We start from the raw sequence: 23941 nt of genomic DNA, 5'->3' as shown, positions 1-23941 counted from the left end.
TCTCTTCCCTCAGTCTTTATTTTACTTGATCTCCCTTCCACACTGAAAACCAATATTCTGGCCAGGTGCCATGGCTCACACCTGTAAATTCCAACACTTTGGGAGGCTGAGGCAGGCTTATTGCTTGAGCACAGAAGTTGAGACCAGACTGGGCAGCATGGCAAAATCCTGTCTCTAGAAACAATAAAAAAAAATCAGCCGGGCATGGTGGTGTGTCCTGTAATCTCAGCTACTTAGGAGGCTGAGGTGGGAGAATTGTCTGAGCCCAGGAGGTAGAGGATGCAGTGCACCACGATTGTGCCATCACACTTCAGCCTGGGCAACAGAGCAAGACCCCATCTCAAAAGAAAAGAAAGAAAGAAAGACAAAGAAAAAAATACAAACAAAGTAACAAATATTCCCACCTTAAAATGCTCTTCCCATATGTTTTAAGAATCCCTGATATTCTGTTTTTCTTCCCCTAAGTTCATTGCTTTTTATGTCCCACCATTCTTACTTCTCATGTTTTTTCCCTCAACATTCCATGGTTGTTGCCCACAAAATCTTGGTAGACTTTTTCTTCTTCAGAAAAGTAGCAGACCTGGGCTTGATCCTAAAACTGTATCTTACAAGTTGTGAACTTCTAAATTTAATTTTTCCAAACCTCATTTTGAAAAATGTGATAACTAAAATCTGTTAACTTGCAGTTTTAATTATCCACTTGATTACCATATCATCTCTACAAACTCCACAGACACAAAAGCACATTCAGATTGTCTCCTTAAAACTTTCCCACTTATGATTATCCTCATGTATTTTATCTATAACATAAAATGCTCTGGCCCCACAAAAAATAAAAACAGAAATAATTAAAACATTTGTACTACTTCTGAGTCTTTTTTATAGAATCCCACCATCCCTCTTTGTTTCTTTGACATCGGATCCCATTGATTGCTTATTTATAATATATTTTCCAGTCATATAGACTCTTCTATATATGGTATTCTAGCTGTAGTGGGAAACACTGAACTATTCCAATAAAGCTATTTTGTGCATATAAAATTGATTCATCTGCCTTAGTCAATAATGTATGATTCTGAGTTAAATGGAGGCTGACAAAAATAGAACAATAAAAGCTAAATATAAGAAGATTCAGTGCAATAATTTGACTTGAGCAAGTCAATCAATATTCTGTCACATTTCTCCTTCATAGATTGAATATAACACCTATCTAGTCAAACAAAAGTATTCTAAAAGGCAAATACAATTATACATGAAGAAGTTCAATATAAAGTACCATATACATGACAATACGCTATTACTATCATCCAAAAAAGTGTTATATATTTTTAATAATCCATCAATTTTATTTCAATTAATATTTTCCCCACTAAAAGTATATCTATAATAATTAAAATGGAAAGCAGGGCATGATCTGCACTCATAGAACAAGCAAAACTTATTGTCCTACATGAAAATTTAAACTTTTGCTGAACTGGAACCAATGAGGCACATGTAGGAAAAAAACATTCTATAACCATTTTTTTCTTTCCACATCCTTTCTAAATCCCAATTGATCTGTATTTCTTATTCCTTATAGCTACTCTAAAATAAGAAAATACAAATAACATTAAAAGCAGAAAAAAAGTTAGGAATTCTCATTGTCTTATGCCTAAAATAAAATTAAACTCTTAATCCACAGGATAGCAAGTTATAATAAATGAGAGAGGGAAGCTTAATCATCAGAGAAACGGTATTCTATGGAGTGTGGAGCTACCTCTCTGTCCAAATAATGAGAGACTATGGTGATTACACCTGTGCTGGGATGCACAGAAAAGAGCCCAGGAGATCTTGGTGTCTGCTCCAAAATGCTGTATTTCAGGCGCGTGTGCATTGTGTCCGGCTCATCTCTGTCTGTGGCACAAACCACCCCCACTGTAGTACCTGCACATTAAAAAAAAAAAGAGCCTTTAATTTCCAGCATTGCTAAATATCTTAAAAAGTATCTACATTCTTAAAATGTTAACAATGGTGGTGAAAACCTAATTTAAAATGTATTTGTCGCCAGCACTATTATTTCAGTGTTAGATAGGACTGATGAAGATAACTTCAAATTTATCACACAAAACACTGTGATGCTGAAAATTAAGATATACTTTTGTTCTACTCACAGTTTAAAATATTTGATTATAAATTACTAAAGAAATTATTTAAATGGCAATCAAAAATAATTTGAATTCATATTTGCACATATTTCAATAACAAACCTAGCTGGAGGAATAAACCATGTTTTCTTAATAATCACATTTTTATGGGTATGCTGTAATAATATAGATGATCAAGTTGACGTTTAGTAGTCCAGCCTCACCTTTCTATGATCTTTTTGCTGCTTTCTGATTTGATCTGTTCTGTTAAACCAGTTTAGTATCACAACCTTAACTTGTCTGAACCTACTGATAAAATGTGCTTAAAGCACCTTGGGTTAAGCTGGGCATCAAAGTGTTTGTCCTTTATTTTTCTCTGTTACTACAGAAAAGAACATTATCCTTAACAAAGCCTGAAACCAATTACCTCTTTTTGAAAAAGGAAAAGCATATCCCATTGCTAATTAATTAAAGACAATATAATATCATAGAATTGTGAAGCTAAAAATGTTATAGGTCATCTAATGTAACGAACTCCTTTTACAAGTAAGAAAACTCAAAGGAACTTCCACGAGTTCCCACAATGAATTAGTAACATGCCCTACATCAAAAACTATGTTTCCTATGCTATAGTCGCTATTTGACCATCTATGTGTATTTCATAACATCATGTTGTAAACCTCCATTATACACAATAAAATTTATTTTAAAAAAACAAAACCAGGTTTCTTATATTCCAAACCAATAATTTCTTAAATTTTTAAAATGTGTCACATGATTAATAAAGAGGTTTAACATCTATGACATCAAATTAATGAAGTAAAACATAAAGAGAAAAAGCAGATATAATATTGCAGTGAAGATCTAAGCAACTACTGGAAACTTGAATAAGCAAATTAACAAAGTCATCCTTTATGACGGAGTCCTCCTTCTTTTGACTTTATTGGGAGTGGTTATTCTCCATATTGCAAATCTCAGAAGTTCTCAGAAGCCATCATAAGTGCTACACTTTAAGGGCCAGATAAACTAAAATACTGCGGTTTTCCACACATAAGAGCAAGTGTTTAGAATGGAGAACATTTGATGTAAGTTTCTCTGAAGTTATTCCAGTATTCATTCTAAATTGGAAGTAGCAATATAGTAGTTTTAAGAGAAGAGAATATAAATAGGGGCATAAAAAAATTGAACCCTCAGTGGAAGCCATTTAACACCTTCCTAAATAAAACCTCAAAAAAAAAAAAAAAAAACTATACTGATTTCAGTTTTATTGTTCATTCCACCCTGCATATCCTCTCTTGGAGTTGAGAATAATGAAAAACCCACATAATGAGAAAATGAAATAAAATATATAAACTAAATATTATACAAAGCTTGAATAACTGTTAGTTGCCTTCACAGTTAATTTGTATCATATTGGCAACAACAAAAACTTCTGTACTGTCTGCATAAGGTACATATGATTGAAACTGATGGGATTAAGTGTTTTCTAGTAAGTAGACACTAGTTCAACGTTACCTCAGGCTGATCTGGCCTTGAGTATAAAAAGCTCAATGTCTTTTAAAATGTACACAGACATGTTGAAAATGATTCTTTTTATTCTTAAAAACAGACTTACCAAGTCTACTACTTTCTGAAACTTCAAAATTATAAATTGCCTCTGCGAAAACAGGGGGGTTGTCATTTTCATCCTCTACTCTGATGGGCAGTGGGAGAGGCTGATCTGCTGAATATCCATCTGCAGTTGACGCATAAGCAATCAACTGCAAAACAGCAAAAAGACAGTTCCGTTAAGATCAGATTCTGGCAAGACAGAATAAGATGGTTTATCTACTACCTGCTTTGCAGATCTTTTCAATAATAAACTATTTCGAAGGTATTTTTTGTATTCACTGTGTTTTTAATGATGAAAGCGCCAAATGTAGAAACACTTTACTGCAAAGAGCATCCAGTATGTGAAGGAAATCACTCCTGCAAATAGAACCTAGGTCAGAGTACAGTGAAGTCAGGGCTGACTCTGTTCATTAGACTGAGGAATGAAACGTGAATATAAATTCTTTCTATAATCAGAAAATTATGTGGGGGAGAACAATTTAACTCACTGCAATGGGAAAAATTCCTACTACATCATCTAAAGAAAGCAGCAATTCCCAATTTGTCACTAGCAAGCCCTGTTATTATTTTATCTAGTAGACCACATATTTGTAAGAATTTTTCTGACAAAATGTACTAATATCCCCATCGCTGATTAAAGACAGTGCATTGTAAATTGAATGTATTTCTATTTAGCATGTGATTACAACACTGAATTGAACATTTTCTAACCAAATGCAAAGCATGTCACATGGGGGACAGCAGTCATGTTTCCTTACACAGCCTCTTTTCCCTCTTTTTCTAGGAACAGAATCTCTCTTTCCAGTAATCATTCCATCAGAATCGCAGGAATGACACACGGCCTCACAGCATCTACCATATTATACTAAAAATTATCTGAGCTATTTCCCATTGACTATAAGCTCATCCATATCAGAATACTGGCTTATTAACCCTTATTTGAGTTTTGTCTCCCACTTTCACTTTCTTATGTAGTTCTCAGATGTGATCCAATAATCATTTGTGTGGAAGAAAGACAAAAATGGAACTAAGAGCAGTATAGAAAAGAGGACTCTTCCAATCAACTGTAGACATGTCTTGAAGTGAGGAAAAGGTACCAGTAACTAGTGAGAAGGAGAGCGAGATTATCTCATAAGCAAAATCAACTGTTTGGAAATTTACTGACGTTTACATTGAAATACATTGAAATTTATGTTCATATATTAAACCTCCTTGCTTCACTTCAGGCTTACCTAACAGCAGTTGAGGCAAAGAGCTGACCAAGTATTCCAAAACATTTCACATTCTATTTTCCATTGACTCTAAGATACCCTCTAAGAAGAGAGTGCAAGGAGACAGGAAAGAGTAGGTGGAGTAAGCATCAGAAGGAACATAGTTTAATAATTTAAAATCAGGCATATCAATAAAGGTCCTACATCAAAAACATCATATTCTTCACGATCCACAGGCCGAGTGCAAAACAGATTTCCAGTGTCTCTTTCTATATAAAACAAATTTAAAGGTTCTTGATCAACTCCACGTCCACTTATTGAGTAGAAGACAGTATAGTTCTGTGCTGCATCAGATTCAACCTAAAAGTAGAAAAAATTATGAATAAAATTAAATTCAGTTAAAATATCATTTTTAAAATGCAGCTGATGTATCTTTTTATTTTAAAGTGATGATTTCAATAGAAAAGTTAGAAAAAAAACAATAATAGCTATTGTTGGCAAGGGTCAAACAGGGACTCTCATATAAAGAAGGGAATGCCAATTGGAATGTCCCTTAGAAAGAAAACTGACAAAAATTAAAAGAATAGGCTACGCGAATAAACAGGAAACCATCTTTCTGGCAGAGGAAGTAGAAAGTGCAAGAGAACAGGCTGGGGTTTTACCTAGAATGTTCAAGAAGCAGCAAAAAGGCCACTGCTATTGGAGTAGAAAGAGCACGGAAGAGAAGTAGAGGATGAAGAGGTAATGAGGTAGTAGGCCCACATCACACTGGAGAATTTGATGCTGGCTTTTCCTTGGAGTCAAACGGAAAACCACTGGAGAATTCAGACAAAAGCAACATCATCTAATTTCTATCCTTAAAGGTAATACTTGCTGTTTTGTGAAGCACAGCTAGATGTGATTGGATGGGAAAAAGAAAAAGTAGGTAGACTACTGAGGAAGCTACTGCAAAAACCCAGAGAAGAGATTGTAGTTAGTTAGAACAACATGGTAGCCACAGGGGTGGTGAGAAGTGGTTAGATTCTGGATATAATTTAAAGGTACAGCCATCAGAATTTGCTGATGGGTTGGTTGTGTGGTATAAAGATAGAAGTCAAAGATGCTATGTCAGAGGGTGCTAGTATCTCTTAATATCTATTCTGCCCATCTTCCTTAGTATTAGAATTTGTAGTGATCACAAGGTTGCCCAGAATAAAGGATTTCTCAGTCTCCCTTGCAATTTGGTAGAGCCACATGAAAAGGTCAGGTCAAGGGAATACGAACAGAAATGATATGTGCAAATCCCAGCTGTGCTGTAGAAAGTGAGCAAGTATCTTCTCCCTGTTGGACACAGGGATGAGCCACCTGGAACTTGCAGGGACAGCCAAGCTAAAAATATAAAGAAACTGGGTCCCTGATGTTTCCTCAGATTAGAACCTTTTTACCAGATCAAACTTTTATAAGAAAGGAATAAACCTCCATCTTGCTTAAGCCACTGTCATTTGGGATCTCAGTAAAATGCCGCTCTGCCAATAATGTATAATAATACAGAAATCAAAAGTTTAACTATGAGAAGAATAGGCAGATAGGCTAAATTAAAGCTCAATATCTATTTCATTTCCCTTCTACAGTGTCCTCTCATAGTGTAGATTCTAGAAACATTCAAACAAACAAAGAACAACAACAACAACAACAACAACAACAAATTTTGCAGAGCCTCTTGAAACCAGAGTTCTGGATTTAACCATGGATGATTAGATGTGCTTGAACAAGACTGGAAAGCCAAAAGTCAGGCAGGCAGATGTCTTATTTTTGCTGCGTCTGCTACTTTTGCTGACATCACAGTGTACCTTTCTTCCTTTCTTTCTTTCTTTTCTTCTTTTAGGCAGGTGTCTCATTTTTGCTACTTCTGCTATTTTTACTGACATCACAGTTCAGATGATTTGTTTCCTTCCTTCCTTCCTTCCTTCCTTTGTTTTTTCCTTCCTTCTTTCTTTCCTTCCTTCCTTTGCTGACACAGCGTATCTACTACTATATATTTGATAATTTTGTGAGTATTACAAAATAAGATACGGATCAATCCTTTTGCTGACGCTGGTTGGCACAGTTCAGAGACTGTTTTGAAGTTGCATGAGGAAAAACATGGCTCTGGTGTTTTCCTGACTGTGTCAGTGGCACTTGGGTTCTAGAAATAATGTCTTCTCTATCATAGAGAAAGCAAAACGTCCCTTGGTTGTAGATTCCGTGGTGTAGCTAGCTTGGGGATTTGTTTCTGAAAGTGTCACCTAAAGTTTGTTTTTTCAGCCCTCCAGGCAATTCTGCAAACTCTTTAATAAATGGTAATAAATTCTTATCTGTTAAATACTTAGAGAAAACTATGTTTTCTTCAGCTTAAACCTTATGAAATAGACTCCAATGCCCAGAGAGTTAAAAGGATTGAACTTTGATAATTGAGATGGGAGACTGATTTTAGGAGAAATAACTAGCATTTTATTTCTAAGTTTAGTTTGAAACCCCATTAAACTTCCAAGTTTAATATCAGTTAGATAGTTTGGGCTGGAAATACAAAGTTTTAAGTATTCAGTGTATAAATAATACTTAGAGTTGTGAGATCTGATGAGATCACTGAGAGAGTAAATATCAAGAAACAAGAGACAAGATTAATTGACTGAGCCCTGGAGCTCTCCAAAGTTTAGAGACCAGACCGCAGGCTGGGGGGATGGATGAGGAAGATCAAGCCAAACATACTAAGGGGTGATCAACCAGTAAGTGGAAAATTGGATGAATGGTGTCCTAGGAGCCAAATGAAGAAATATTTTAAAAAGGAGGGGAAGGTCATCTACATCAAATGTAAATATGTCAAGGAAATGAGTACTAAGATGGTGACTGGTTTTGCAATGCAAGGGCTAAAACTAGCTATAATTGGTACAACTTTGGCAATTAGAAATCATTTCTTAATAAGCCTCATCAGTGTTCAAGTTCCAATATTCATGGAGAACAAACAAATGTCTAGCACTAGGGTAGAATAAAAAACAAGTGTGAAAGACTGTGGAAGGATAGTTAGAAACGAAAGCAACTAGTACACAGGTTGCACCATTAGTATTAAATAGCAAGCACGTTATTTTAGAAATTTAAGGGGAAAAAGGCAAGCAAAAGGCCATAGCCCTACTTCAGGAATGTTTTCAATTGTGCATGTTCCATTTAGATCTTAATGAGAAAAGTAAACCTGATTATGTCAGTAATCTGCTTAAGAATTTCTCCTTGTTATTAAGATAAATTTACACTTACTAGAAGAAGGCACATAGCCCATAGTGTTTTGACCCCTTCCTCCCTCTTCAGCCTCATCTCCCTGCTCCATTCCATCACACCTTGAAAGACTAAGCCACCCAAAGCTCCTCTAAGGAGCTCTCACTTCTGCACTTCCCTCTTCATCCATGGTAATTCACCTGCAGGAAAATTTTCCGTTTTTCGGGACTCAACTTGTCTCCTTCTCTAAGGCTTCTCTTGTTTTTTACCACCTTATCTCAGGGTTTGATGTTCATCTCATGTGTTAACAAATCACCCAACAACATCTCTATACTAGAATCGCAGCACTCATCACTAAGAATTCTAATCATTATCCAACTTCTGTCTCCTTCACGAGGCCAATAAACCACACGAAAACAAGGGCCATGACTAAATTTATTTCTGTCTTTAGAACCTAGAGTGGTACCTCCCACAAGATACAGTAAATGCTCAATAACTCCCTGCTAAATGAATGAATAATCAAAGATCATTGAACAGCTTTAGAACCTTTCTCATACTATTAGGTTTTTAGTGATTTTCTTTCTCGTCTTATTTTTGTTACATACACCTCAAGAACATCTTTAATCAGATCTGTCTAATTTTATGTTTAAAGAGGTATTAAATCTGAATGAAACAGACTCAGAATTGAAGCAATCCCCACCATAAAAGACATAAACCTACCTGTTGAAGAAACAAAGGGAAAGGGCCCAAGGAATTCTCTTGCATAGAGCAGGGGATAGGTGCCCATCTCCTCTTGGTACGCCTGAGAACAGTTTCTCTAGCGTGTCTTTTCTTCAATACCTGAATTTAGAGAAAAACAAATATATAAATAAACAGAAGCATCACAGTCTACTTCATGTAAAACAGTGGAAAGCCCATAAATCTAAGGCTTCGTTGGAGGCTCAGTGTCAGATATTTCCATGCTGAAGCTAAACCAGTTAATAAAGTCTTTCAGCATTAGAAGGGTAAGAAAGAATATATCCAGATTTTAAAGATTTCAGGAAACAGAGAATTTCTTTTTGTATACCATTGTAACACTGACTATACTTTCATGTCAGGAATATCATCACTATATTCTTAGTTCTTCTTGCTTTGTCCCACATAGAGACAGAGAACACATTCTCTCTACAACCATCTCCAGATGGCACTTACCTGTTCTTTTAGTTAAAAACTCATGCCCTCAGATCAATCGGAGGAAAAAAAATGCATGTCCTTCACTGCCACACTGTTCTATCTGCACTGTCCAATACGGCAGCCCCTGGCTACCATAAGTCATGTATTTAAATTTAAACGAACTGGAATTTAATAACATAAGAAACTATCTCCTTCGGTTGCACTAGCCACATGCCAAGTGCAGAGCAGCCATTAATATTGAGCTACAATATCAGACAGTGCAGATAGTGCACATCTCTGTCATGGGAGAAAGTTGTATTGGACTTTTTAGTGATGTCCATCTCATTTCACGATGCAGCCAGGGAGATGTTTTATTTCATGGGAATTAATAAATAATTGCATTAAACATTTAGCAAAATGCTAAGCTGTAACTTAAATTAGCTTTATATTAATATGGTTAACACAGATGAACGCTAATCCAGGCTCATCCTTTCATCATTTTGTGACTACTTGCGTAGCAGCATTCCTTACCGTAAAGGTTTTGCATTAAAAAAAATTCTGAATGCCATAATAGCGGGATAACCAAACTGACATCAGTGCACAGAAGACATGATTAGAAATTATTTCTCCTCTAGGAGAAATAATTAAGTGTTAAGAAAGAGAGGGAGAGACAAAAAGAGCAAGAGTAAGAGTGTAGGATAGAAGAAGGGGAGAGAGGGAAAGCAACAGAGGGAAAAAAGAGAAGGGGAAGAAGAAGGAGAAGGAAAGGAGAAAGAAAAGGGAAGGAATACGAAGGACGGTAGGCCGGGCGCGGTGGCTCATGCCTGTAATCCCAGCACTTTGGGAGACCTAGGCGGGTGGATCATGAAGTCAGGAGTTTGAGACCAGCCTGACCAATATGGTGAAACCCTGTCTCTACTGAAAATACAAAAATTAGCTCGGCGTGGCGGCGCCTGCCTGTAATCCCAGCTACTCGGGAGGCTGACGCAGGAGAATCGGAGAATCGTTTGAACCCCGTAGGCGGAGGTTGCGGTGAGATGAGATCATGCCACTGCTCTCCAGCCTGGGGGACGGAGCGACAGAGCGAGACTCCGGTCAGAAAATGGAAGAGAAGGAAAGGGATAAGAAAATAGAAGCGAAGTGAAAGGAAAGGAAACAAAATGAAAACAAAAGGTTATACTTTGTCTCTCGGCAATTTTTAATGAGAGTATTTTAATGAAAAAAATGCCTGAAAATATTTAATGTACTTTAAATACCTTCTTCTGATGTTCTAGCAGCACAGTAACCTCTTTCTGTGTCTGTTTCCTTTTGTCAGAAAGCCGGACGGTGAATGATCTTTTCTCATCAGACAGCACCACAGCCCTGGCTGTGTAGACTGACCCATCATTTAGAACCTTGAAATCAGGATCACTTGACTGGATGAGGTCTGCAGAGCTGAAGCACTCTTCCAAATTAACTGCCAGTAAAAATTTCCAAGTTGTAGGGTAGAAACACATGAGAAGAAAAAATGTGTTAAAATAATTTATATAATCTTCTTACAAACGATGAAGTGGAATGAAATAAGCCAATCACTTTGCATTTAACAGATATCTCAACCAGTTTTTTTACATTACTTAAAGAAAGATCATTTTCTTTCAATTAAAAAAATAATTATTGAGTGTATATTTCTATTGAATAAGGTGTTTTAAACCTTTATATGTTTCTAATAGACTTATGAAAATGACCTCCCAATTAAAGATGTGGCATGTTATAATCATGACAAAACTCAGCTACAAGCCTAGCCCCTCAACACACTGAATAAACATATAGAAGAATTTCCTTAACAATACAGTCTGAGTGTTTAAGATACACCTATGTTCAGTGAGAAGTCATGAGCCCAAGAGTGACAGGGTGTATGAGTTCAGAAAAGAGTCACGTAAGAAAACTCCGATCTTTGAATTGTTCTCACTGGGACTCTTCTGTACACGTTTCCCCTGTAGGCCCACAATACTCTGTGTGTTCCAAGCTTTCCAGGGCCCCACACTGAAACTCTGCATGGAGCCTTTCTTCCCTGGGATTTCTGGCCTCCCGTAACAGGTAATAAAATACATATAAATATCAAAATGTACCTGTCATCCATCCCATTCTTCAACTATTTGTCTTAACAGAAAGCAAACTGATAAATTACTACTCAATTAATTAAGAACTTCTCAAATGATTCATTTGTTGTTCATGTGTTGTGTTTTCACTTTAATTAAAATTTGTCACAGGTGGAAATATTTAGCAAAAAAAATAAAAATAAACATCACATATTTATCTCATCTTCATATTTTTATCAGAATGATAACTTCTGGTCTACTCCCTGGAGGAACATCCCTTATTAGTAGATTCGGGCTAACTCCAAAAGGCAAAGATATTATATCATTCTCTTTCCAGCCTATGTAAACTAAATTTCTGCTTTAAAAGACTTTTAAAATTTCTCACCTCTGCCAATTATTTTGTCTGCCTTTAGTTTAGAAGGTACATTAAGTATCACCTCTTTACAGGCTTCAGCAGCAAGACTGAAGATCTGGAATTTAAAAGGTCGCATTAATATAGTAGAAAATAAAGATTAAAAAAAAAAAAAACTATAATCATCTCCATAGATGTAAAACAAGCAACTGACAAAATCCAACACCCATTTGTAATAAACCCTCAGCAAACTAGGAATAGAAAGAAACTTGCTCGATGATAAAGCTCATTTTCGAAAAACAACAACTAACTTCAAATTTAAAGGAGAAAGACAATTATATCATCTACCATCAGGAACAAGACAATGATGTCTGCTCTAACTGCTTCTCTTTTTTTGAGACTGAGTGTTGCTATATTGCCCAAGTTGGGGTGCAATGCTGTGATCTTGACTCACTGTACTATCTATAGCCCAGCTTCAAGCAATTCTGGAGTCTCATCCTCCCAAGTAGCTGGGATTACAGGTGCCCACCACCATGATCAGCTAATTTTTCTGTTTTTAGTAGAGATGGGGTTTTACCATGCTTCTATTTAACATTATACTGGAACTTCTAGCCAGAAAAATTACACAAGATGATAAAATCAAAGGCATCCAAATTGGAAAAAAGAAGAAAAAGATAATTTTTTTTCTATTCACAGATGACATAAATTTGTAGATAGAAAATTCCAGGAATCCACTAAAAACCTGCCAAAATGAATAAATGAATTCAGCAAGGCTACAGGATACAAGATGAACACGTAACTGCATTCCTATACACTAGCAATGAAAAATCTGAAAACTAAGCAAAAAAAAAAATGATTTGTAGACTATCAAGAAGAATAAAATACTTAGGAATAAATGGCATCAAAAAAGTATAATAGTAATCACTGAAAACCATAAAACATTGCTGAAGGAAATTTTTAAAGACATAGATAAATGGAGTGATGACCCATCTTTATGGATCAGAACAGAGTACATATTCCCAAAATTCATCTACAGATTTAATACAGTCTCTATAAAAAAATTTCAGATAACTTTTTTGAAGAAATAGAAAATTAATATTTCTATTTCTAGAAATACAAGATGCCCAAATAAAATTGAAAAAGTAAATAAATTGGGAGACATATTTACCAATATCAAAACTTACTACAAAGCTAAAGTGATCAAAACAGGGTGGTAATGGCAATAGGATAAATATTAGATGAATGGAATATAACTTAAATCGCAGAAATCAAGCCTTACATTTATGGCTACCTTTCCAAAAATTCAAGAGAAATAAATAGTCATCTCAACAAATGGTGTTGGGATGATTTGATATCTTCATGAAAAATAAGTAAATTTGAACTCCTACCTCACACCATACACAAAAATTAACTCAAGATGAACCACAGACACAAATGTTTTAACTAAATTATTTAGAGGAAAACTTGAGAATAAATTTTTATAATATTGGATTAGGCAATGATTTCTTATATATAACACCAAAAACACAGTGATAAAGAAAAATTGTTAAATAAGACTTAATCAAAATAAAAACTTCTGCTCTTCAGAAAATACCACTTAATTTATGAAAGTGAAAATACAACTCATAAAATAGAAGAAAATAGTTCCAAACTAATAAAGGATTTGTATCAAAAATAAATACAGAATTTCTGAAACTCAATAGTCAAAAGTGAAAACAATCTACATGTCCATCAACTGGCGACTAGATCAACAAAGTGTTATATATCCATACAATGAAATGTTATTCAGCTCTAAAATGCACTTTGTTAAGTACTATGCATGCTACAACATGGATAAACCTATAAAAAAATACTCAGTGAAAGAACTAGATACAAAACGACACATACTGTATGATTTCATTTACATAAAAAGTCCAAAATAAGTAAATATATAGGAACAAAGTAAATTTCCATGGGAAGTGGTTGCAAATGGGCATGAGGCTTATTTTTAAGGTGATGAAAAAGTTCTAAAATTAGATTGTAGTAATGATTGCACATTCTTCAAATTTACTAAAATTCACAGAATTGTGCACTTTGTAAGAGTGAATTTTATGAAATGTAAATTATATCTCAAGAATGCAGTTTAAAAACAAAAAGGACACAGTCATTGATAGAAAAATGACTCCACAGTCACTTCTACAAATTGGCAGTGAAAGTCCTTGTCAAATTTATAAATTTACAGAAGTAATTTCAGCACAATAAAATGGCATAATAACCACAAAGCAGTATTTAATTTCTGATATAATCAAATATAAAACAGATTTCTGCACAAAGCTAAAAGATTTTCACTTATGGTAACATAAATATAAATATGTGTATATACAAATATATACATTATCAAAGTTCTTCTAATTTGTGATCTAAAATTATTGTACTTCTCAAAGATTCACCTTACCCTCACTTGTTAGTTAGAATAAATGAAAATATATCAAAAATATAGACAAATAGGGCCAACAGGTAACAGTGCTGTTTAATTTAGATACAGTAAGCCAAGAAGTCATTTTCAGAAAATCATAACTAGATTTCAAGCAGGGGAAATGAAGTAATAAGTCATCTGCCCTTTTAAAAAACCATATCATACATATGCTCAAGTTAATATTTTCCTTAAACATATAGTTGTAACCTTGGGATGAAAAATGGTTTCCTTCAACAAACCCCTTATTGGTCAAAATATATTGTAACTCTGTGGTCAGTATTTTAAATTCCAAATAAAAGCCATGCCCATATATTTAGTCACATCTCTTTTCAAAATATTTAAGTTAACTGTGAAATATTTAAATGAATTCAAACATAATAAATGCTCAGTGCCCATCTAGATCTTTTAAAAAAGAACATTTGGCTATTTTCGCTCCATTTTTTTAGTTAAAATTTACACATGTGACTGAAGTCTTATGCTCTATTATATTTCCAACTCTTCTCCAGGAAACGGTTTCTTCTGGAGTTAGAATTTATACTTCCTCAGTAGGATTTTACACTTTTATTATATAGTGTATGCTTGTGCTTATAAAATATAAGCTGGAATTGGGTAGTATGTGTTTATATGCATGCTTTTGCAATTTGCTTTTTTCACCCAACAGTATGTTTGAGATTTTTCCTGAAATATACCACAGTTTATTTTTAGTCATTCTCCTATTGATGGTCATTTATATTGTTTTTCATTTCTTCTATTACAAATGACACTATGTGAATAGATCTGCCTCGAATGGAAATTACTGTGCCATATATGAACACCTTCAATTTCATTAGCTATTTACAAGTCTCTCTCCAAAGTACTAATACTAATTTCTATTAATGCCCCCAGAATATTAAATCTCTCTATTTCCCATATCCTTCTTTACAAATAATTTTATGACTTTTTCCATTTTGCAAACTTAATGGCTGTTTTAATTTGCATTTTATTATTTTTTAGTGCGACTGACCGAATTTTCTTTTGTCTATTTGCCATTTATCTTCTGTAAGTTGTCTATTCTTTAATCGCTAATCTATTAAGTTTGTACTTTTAAATTTTCTTTTCTTGTAGCTTTATGTAATTTGCTTTTTAACTTTTATTATGAAATCTTTTGATAAACAGAGTGCTTCAATTTTATTTTTTTATTTGACACATTTTTATTACAAATTTAATATATACCAGATACTCAAAAACTTCAAATTGCTTTTGTTCTTTTAAAGTAGTCACATTTATTAATAATTCTATTTGGCTTCTGAGTCAGTTTTATTAATCATTTCTGCTGGCTGTGCTTCTGTGTATTATTTAAGAACCCCTACCCTATCCTATCTTAAACATCCGATATTTTCCTTGAAAAACTATAAAGTTACCTCTAACTTTTTAATCTTTTACCCATCTGGAAGGTATTTGTGCATGAATCACATTAGTCACATAATCTTACTTTTTGCCATATGAACAGCCAATAGACCCAGAATCAACTTTTTTTTTTTTTTTTTTTTTTTTTTTTTTTTTGAGACAGAGTCTTGCTCTGTCGCCCAGACTGGTTTGTAATGGCACAATCTCGGCTCATTGCAACCTCTGCCTCCTGGGTTCAAGCAATTCTCCTGCCTCAGCCTCCTGAGTAGCTGGGATTACAGGCATGTGCCACCACACCCAGCTCATTTTTATATTTTCTCTAGAGCCAAAGTTTCACCATGTTGGCCAGGCTGGTCTAAAACTCCTGACTTCAGGGGATCCGCTCACCTCCGCCTCCCAAAGTGCTGAGATTACAGGCCTGAGACACCACGCCCTGCCCAGAACCACGTTTCTTAACTCTTAGCTCTTCCTTTCTTTCTTAACTGACGCCTTCTTTAGCTCTGTCTTTCTTAACTGACAATGCCACACCCCAGAATACACATGGTGCCACAAATACTGAATCTATTTCTGAGCTCCCTGCACTGTTTCATCAGTATATGAGTGTATCTCTACATGAATACTATGTGCTTTCAGTTAATACTGCTTTAAGATAAATATTGGTATTTATTAGAGTGACTCCAATGCCCATCATCTTTTTTTTAAGTAGTGTATCTTTGCTCTTTTTAGACTTTGACTCTCAAAACAATTGTATGATCAGGTGATCAAGTTCTGTAAAAATTTATTTTAGGACATTGATGAAATTCCATTTCCTTTAAATATTAATTTAAAGAGGCTTTGGCATTTAGGGCTCTTGAGTCCATCCATGAACTTGATTGATTCTCAATTACTTATGAATTATGTTTACTTTTCAGTACAGCTTTGTAAGTTTTGCTAGAAAAATCTTTCACATTTTTTGTTACATTTTTCTTAGATGCACTGATATGTTGCTGTCATGAATGGGATTCTTCTTAACATATTTTCAGTTGTCTCTTGATAATATATAGAAATCATTTTAAAATATTAAGCTTATATCCATGAAACTTGCTTATTTTTATTAGTTCTCGTGTCTGTCAATACATAGTGTTGGATTTTCTTTTCTTTTCTTTTTTTTTTTTTTTTTTTTTGAGACAAAGCTTTGCTCTTGTTACCCAGGCTGGAGTGCAATGGCGCGATCTCGGCTCACCGCAACCTCCGCTTCCTGGGTTCAGGCAATTCTCCTGCCTCAGCCTCCTGAGTAGCTGGGATTACAGGCACGCGCCACCATGCCCAGCTAATTTTTTGTATTTTTAGTAGAGACGGGGTTTCACCATGTTGACCAGGATGGTCTCGATCTCTTGACCTCGTGATCCACCTGCCTGGGCCTCCCAAAGTGCTGGGATTACAGGCGTGAGCCACCGCGCCCAGCCCAGTGTTGGATTTTCTATGTAGCAAATCCTGTAGCTGGCAAAATGACAATTAGGTTTCTTTTCTTTTAATCCTACAAGTTTTCATTATTGCTAATTTTTATCTGATGTGCCTGTTAGGACCTCTTGTGAAATGCTGAATAGAAACAGCAATATTGACCATTGTGGATTTGTTTCTAACTTAAAGGGAATGTTTTTACCATTTTGCCATTAATTATGAGTCTTTTTCTTTTTTCCTTATAACATTCATTCATTCATTCATTTTTGTTAGATATGTTTCATTACATTAATAAAGTTAATTCTCTATATTCTATATTCTTAGTGCGCTATGAATTCTTTTAAAACAAAATTTTTCCACTTATTTAAAAATGATTCATTTTCTTTGTTAATACATTACTACATTAAAATACAATAATAGATGTTCTAACGTGAAACCATGTTTCCTTTCCTGAGATAACACTTACATAAACATACTTATATCTTATATTTATGCCTTAGAAATATATTGATTTATTTTCAGTTTATCTCAGTATTTCACATATATGTCTGTGAGTGTGAAACCATGTTTCCTTTCCTGAGATAACACTTACATGAACATAATATAGTTATATCTTATATTTATGTCTTAGAAATATATTGCTTTTTCAATTTATCTCAATATTTCACATATATGTCTGTAAGTGAGATCAGACTACTATTTTTCAACTTCACACAATCCTCATAAAATGAGTTAAGAAGAGTTCTATATTTTTCTGTCCTTAGAAACAATTTATATAGTGGCCGGGCGCGGTGGCTCACGCCTGTAATCCCAGCACTTTAGGAGGCCGAGGCGGGTGGATCACGAGGTCAAGAGATCGAGACCATCCTGGTCAACAAGGTGAAACCCCGTCTCTACTAAAAATACAAAAAATTAGCTGGGTATGGTTGTGCGTGCCTGTAATCCCAGCTACTCGGGAGGCTGAGGCAGGAGAATTGCCCGAACCCAGGAGGCGGAGGTTGCGGTGAGCCGAGATAGCGCCATTGCACTCCAGCCTGGGTAACAAGAGTGAAACTCCGTCTCAAAAAAAAAAAAAAAAAAAAAAAAAAAAAAACAATTTATATAAAGCAGAGACTACTTGTTCCACATAATTTTGAAAGAATTAACTTAACATAAACCTGGGTCTAGTGGATCTAAAGAATTGTGTGTGGAGCTATCCAGTTTCTAATTCGATTTCTTTAATGGTTAGAGGCCTATTTTTTGTATACCTCCTCAAGTCAATGTTGGTTTTATATATTTTGTAAGAAGTTGTCTGTTTTGATTGTATTTTCAAATTAATTAGAATTATCTATTAATATTATTATCTTACTTTTCAACATCTGTTCTCTCCAAAACTGTACTTCCTTTTCATCCCTAATATTGTTTTATCTATGCCTTTTCTATTTTATACTTGCTCAATTACAGCAGAGTTTGTCCATACACAAGAGATTTGGTTTAGTTGATACCCTCTATTCTTTATTTCTTTCCTTTTTAAAAAAATGTTCTTCATAGAATATATTACAAATACCAAAGATTACATATAGCCTATGTATATGTTTTAATAAATAATAAAATGAACACTAGGGTACTCACATTCAACGTTAAGAAATGAAGCATTACTAATATTTTCAATGTTCCTAACTACAGTTCATTCATTTTCATTGCTGCATAGGATATTATCAGAAAGAATGTGCAGTTAATTCATTAATACAATTTTAAAGGGATAATATTCAATATAGATTTCAATTATATTATGTCTCTTGAAACTATAAAATCATTTGATACTATATTTTTGTGAGGTTTGGATGCAGTATTAAAAATAAAATAAAGTAAAAAAAGTAAAGATACTAGTGTATTAATTACGATGATGAAATAATGACCTTTAAAGATATTTTGTAATGAAAATAACTTCTGTATACAAGACTGCCCATATTTTAAATTAAAATATAATTAAGTTTAAAAATGATACTATAAAGTATTACCTACTGCAGCCTAAGCAAACTAAATTGCTTCGTGGCATTTTATAGTACTAAGCAAATTGTATTAATTGCATGATAGAAAGCTTATTGGACAAATGATTCAATCCTGATTGAAAAATCTGATGCCAAAGAGAGAGCTAAGATGAAAGGTTTTATCTGCAGTTATTTCACTTTTATGCTATTGTTTAATTTTATAGTGAACACACAAAGTAAGCTTTCTAAAATGGCACCCTACTTCAATATAAAAAGAAGAAAAAGAATGAAAATTTATGGAATGTCTTAAATGTGAAGGGGATCTTCTAGATTGAGCACAATAATTACAGAATTTTAAAATCTTCATCTCTCCTGTAGCCACAAGTCTTGTGCAAAATGGAAATATTATCTTTAAAATTCTCACCACTTCAAAGGTAAATCGCAAGATTTACTGCTATGTGTTCTCAGTACTTAGATGTAGATGAGTCTGATAAATTTGTTTCTACCCAAACTCATCATAATATGAAAATTCTAGCTCTCATAATTTCAATGCAAAGTATGATTAACTACAGGTCACCACAGATACCATATATGGAACCGTACTGCCACGGGAATTACAACAGGACCAAAAAATGTATATGAGCTTACATTTATTTATTCAGGATATGCTTCAGTGTCTAGCTGTACCTTAACAGGAACATCAATAATCTCCTTTTAATAAGGTGGATGATAATGCATTAACCTAAATATATGTATACTAAAACTTCGAATTCTTTAAGCTTGCAGTTTTAAAATAAACTAATTTTTATCTACTTCCTTTATTTGTCTTAATCTTCTTTTCAAGAATGTAAAAGTCTTTAGAAATTACTATACTTCCTTTTATTTTAAAATGATGAATATATCAAATCTTATCAAGAGGAAAAAAAAAACCACAAGTCTTTCTGGTAAGGACTCATCTTATTCACATTACCCCTATAAAATATGAAAATATAGGATGCTTATTTATCAACATAGGTTGCAGGCAGAGTTCATATAGTCCAAGGAGGAAAGTATAGATTAGAGGGGAGTTATTTCAAATGTTTCAACTATTTTAGTTCCTTTAGAAGAGGAGCCCTTTAAACAAAATGACGGATTAGCTGTGTCCGAGTACGTGCCATTTATAATGTATAATAGGTAATATAATTCTTAAAGTGGATTTCATAAAAAGAACAGTATTAACATGTATTTTTAAAAGAATTTTATTTGTAATAGGCAGAATACAACTGATCTCATGTAAATTAGTGCTCACCATCCCTAACAATTCTGGTTACATTAAGAAGAAAAAAACGCTTTCTGAGGCATTCAAAAACTTATGATAGTGAGATTCCCTGATATATTTCTTTTTTAGTATCCCTCTCTTATGTTTTTCTCTGCATGTGTGATTATTAGAAGCTGTATTTACACTTCAGAGTGTGGTGGGGAACAGGGTGGGAAGGAGATACGGGAAAAGTGCAGAATGGCAAGATCCCTCCACCTGGTGGGCTGTTTACTGGGAAGACTAAAATTTAACAAGTCTCAGATTCTTGTTAAAGACTTACTTTGAAAAGCTCTCTTCTTAGAACAAGTAATGTTTTAAAGATATTCATTAAAGTCTTTATAAAATGAAAAGTGTTTCTAAACTGCTATGTTATTAATATTATACTGAAAAGTTGAGAGTGATATGAGTCACAAGGAAGGAAATACAGGCATGAGATGGTCAAGAGAATGTTAATTTATCCATCTGGTCCGAAATAGCAAGTGTTTGTAAACTAACAACTCCAGATGAACAACTCCACATTATCATTCGATGTACACTTTCCTGTTATTTAAGTCTCCAGATAGAGCATTTAATCTGAACTCAATGGAATCATTTTTTAAAATAATCTGAAACAAGTATGTCCTAGATCAGAGCTGAAGCTTCCTCCATTTAGATTTGCGCTCAACTTCTTCCTTGCCACAGCCCGACGCCCAACCCGGGCCACGCTGGGACGGCTCCTGGTCTCCATGGCCTCCAGGAGCCTCCAGCGAACGCATGTGAGAAATGCTCAGAGCAGCAACCGCAGTTTCTTTCCCCCCTCCCCAGTCCCTTGGTAAAGGAAACACAAAGCCCCAAATGCATGCTAGTGAACTCAAAAGCTGAAAACGCTTTTAAATATATTACAAAAGAACATGTTTTGCAAGCACTTCCCATTTGTAGTCATTTCGTAAGCTCAGATACTTTGTTGGAACAGTTCCTGGGAAAATGAATGCGCTTATTTGCCCAATTCCTTCTCCAAAAACATAACGTAGATCATAACTACCAATCTCATATTCATATGTCTCTGATTTAAAGGGAGGACAACCCTTGGACCCACTCGCCAGGGTGGAGGGCCAGGAAGCAGTAAGAATCCGCGAGGCCAGATTCGACTCACTGCCCACGCGGGTGTAGACCTCGCTCCCATCGGACCCCATGCGCATCCACGGATGCCGGGAAGTCGCAGGTCCGCGGCTCCTTTCTGGGCGTGTGGAATGAAACTCTGCTGGAAGTCTGAAGCTTCGCGCGTAGCCCCGCCGCCAGAGTTCCGAAAACCTCAAGTCTCCCGTGTTTTCGGAGCATTGTCCCTAACTTCCTCTCCAGGAGCATTTTGTCCTGGGTGGCAGGTTTTCGGAGACTCGAAACCCCAGACTGTCTTGGCCATGCAGTCCTCACCGAAGACAGAATAAGTAGGACCCAACTCCACTGCATCCCTCATCTCCTCCCCATCCCCCACCTCCCGTCACCGTCACCCTCTACCCGCCTCCCCACCTTGGCCGCATCCCCCAAGCACACAACGACCCCAACCACCATTCTGGCCCGACCTTCCCACACCTTCGCGCCCCGGGCAGGTCCCGCCTCCAGCTGGGTGGCTGGCGGGGGTGGACCGCTTGGGTGAGTTCCTGACTATGCCTTGGAGGAGATACCGAGAGACCCGCTTCTCAGAGGCAGCCCCCACCAAGGGACCCAGGGACACGGCCCCGCTCCACTCACTAACGAACCCATCCACGTCAACTGGGACCTGGAGCGGGGGAGCGGGCAGCCCCTAAATCCCATTTCAAGTTTGTATTTTGCGCTCTCAGGGATCCGAAAAAACTGACCAACAAGCACTTTTCCTCCCTCTCCACCCAAAGGCGCCCTCCAGCCACCATCACCACCAGCTCTACCTCTTGGGGAGGGGCGCGAATCCCAGGCCCCTGCCCAACCCGCCAGAGCGCAGCGAAGCCTGAGCGCGACTCAGAATTCCAACGGTCGAACGCGCTGTCTCAAAACAGAAAGCTGAGTCCAGAGTCGACCCGCAAGCACACGTCGTTTTCTCACCTCACCCCTGCAGGCCCGAACTTGGGGCCGGTACCAGCCTTGCTCATTGATCTGAGCCGCGGTTATCACATTTCGGCTTGCTTTGTACCCCGCCTCGCGCAGCGTCCAGGGCGGATCCACCCCCGTTCCCACCCTGGCCCTATCCGGTGGGGTCCAGCTCACCACGAGGGTCAACAGCAGCTGCCTGCAGACCGCTCCGCGCAGGGAGCGCCGGGGCCCAGCGGCGGCCATCGGGACGCTGGGCACGACCAGGAGATCGCGGTGGCCCGGAGGGTGCCGAGAGCCAGACCTGCGACGGTGCGGGGCGCGGGAGGTGCTTTTCTCGCCGCTGCTTGTCTTTAAGTGGCTTTGGCCTCTCTCAGGCTTGCCTGCCCGGGAACATCTTCACTCCTGAAACCGGATTGGACCCAGAGGACGCGGAGAGGCCACTCCTTGTTGTTTCTCAAGTTTTATCATCGCCGGCGCCTCTGAGGAGCTGCCTGAGCCTGCCCCTCTGCTCCCCATCAACCTCCGGGGCGTTCGCGCTCAGGAAAGCGGTCCCTGGCGCACCCTTTGCCAGCTCTCCCACGCCCCTCGTCTGCCCCGGGGCGCTGCCGCCCCGCCCGGCAGAGAGGCCCTGGCAGCCCAGAACGTCCCAGGGCCGCCCCAACCCCGGCGCTGCGCGGTGCATCTCAATGCGGAACCCAAAGCCGCCCGCAGGGATCCCTGCCTCAACACGGGCCCTTCTGGATGCCAGGAACACCCTTGTCATTCGATCAGCGGATCTGCCTTTCGACGTCTTAACAAATTCTGCCAATGTTTTCAGATGCAAACAAGATATATGTACTGTATTTTCTCCGGAGTTGACTAACAAGACAAAGTACACGACAGAAGGAATTTATCCCAAATGGCATGAATAAATGGGTATCTGGCATGTCAGAAATTAAAATTAAATAAAAGAAATTCTGTTCTGACCATTTTGCACACCCAAAATAAGAATGATTACACTCACGGCTCTTTTTTTTTTTTTTTTTTTTTTTTTTTTTTTTGAGGCGGAATCTCACTCTGCAGCCCAGGCTGCAATGGCCGCGATCTCGGCTCACCGCAACCTTCGCCTTCCAGGTTCAAGCCATTCTCCTGCCTCAGCCTCCCAAGTAGCTGGGATTACAGGCATGCGCCATCCCGCTCGGCTAATTTTTTGTGTGCTTAGTAGAAACGGGGTTTCTCCCTGCTAGTCAGACTGGTCTCGAGTTCCCTGCCTCAGGTGATTCACCTGCCTCGGCCTCCCAAAGTGCTGGCATTACAGCCGTGAGTCACCGCCCCCGGCCTCAAAGCTCTATTTATTGACAGTTTGGGGGACTTATATGAGCCTTCTAAAAACGATTTTGTTCTTAGATGTAAATTATTGGTTTACTATTTACTGGTACCAAAATGAATTTTTTCAGGTGATCACAGGGATATTTACCACACAAAATCTTCTAAAACGAGACTTACAGATTCTAAATTATACAACTGCTATTTATCAAGGCCCAAAGTCTACCAAGCTTTATGTGAGGGGATGTAAGAAAGGAAATGATAGAATCCAGTTGTTCTCAGGAACAATTCAA

At 36.9% G+C, this 23941-nt stretch overlaps 1 protein-coding gene across 2 annotated transcripts in view; it reads right to left on the bottom strand.

Moving 5' to 3' along the window:
* Window positions 1-22902, bottom strand: part of DSC3 (desmocollin 3) — a 50952-nt gene extending 28050 nt beyond the window's left edge. For both annotated transcript variants that reach the window (XM_003924761.4, XM_010335476.3), the window contains exons 1-7: window positions 22518-22902; window positions 11786-11870; window positions 10579-10778; window positions 8891-9010; window positions 5150-5305; window positions 3739-3883; window positions 1757-1923 (exon numbers count right to left, since the gene is read on the bottom strand). In XM_003924761.4, coding sequence (XP_003924810.1) covers window positions 1757-1923; window positions 3739-3883; window positions 5150-5305; window positions 8891-9010; window positions 10579-10778; window positions 11786-11870; window positions 22518-22586 — 942 coding nt within the window. In that variant the 5' untranslated portion in view covers window positions 22587-22902. The remainder of the gene's footprint in view (window positions 1-1756; window positions 1924-3738; window positions 3884-5149; window positions 5306-8890; window positions 9011-10578; window positions 10779-11785; window positions 11871-22517) is intronic.
* Window positions 22903-23941: the final 1039 nt, after the last annotated feature.

Source organism: Saimiri boliviensis, chromosome 13, assembly GCF_048565385.1.
Source record: "Saimiri boliviensis isolate mSaiBol1 chromosome 13, mSaiBol1.pri, whole genome shotgun sequence".
NCBI lineage: Eukaryota > Metazoa > Chordata > Mammalia > Primates > Cebidae > Saimiri > Saimiri boliviensis.
The sequence above is the reverse complement of the archived record's forward strand: the minus strand, read 5'-3'. Positions and strand labels throughout refer to the sequence as shown.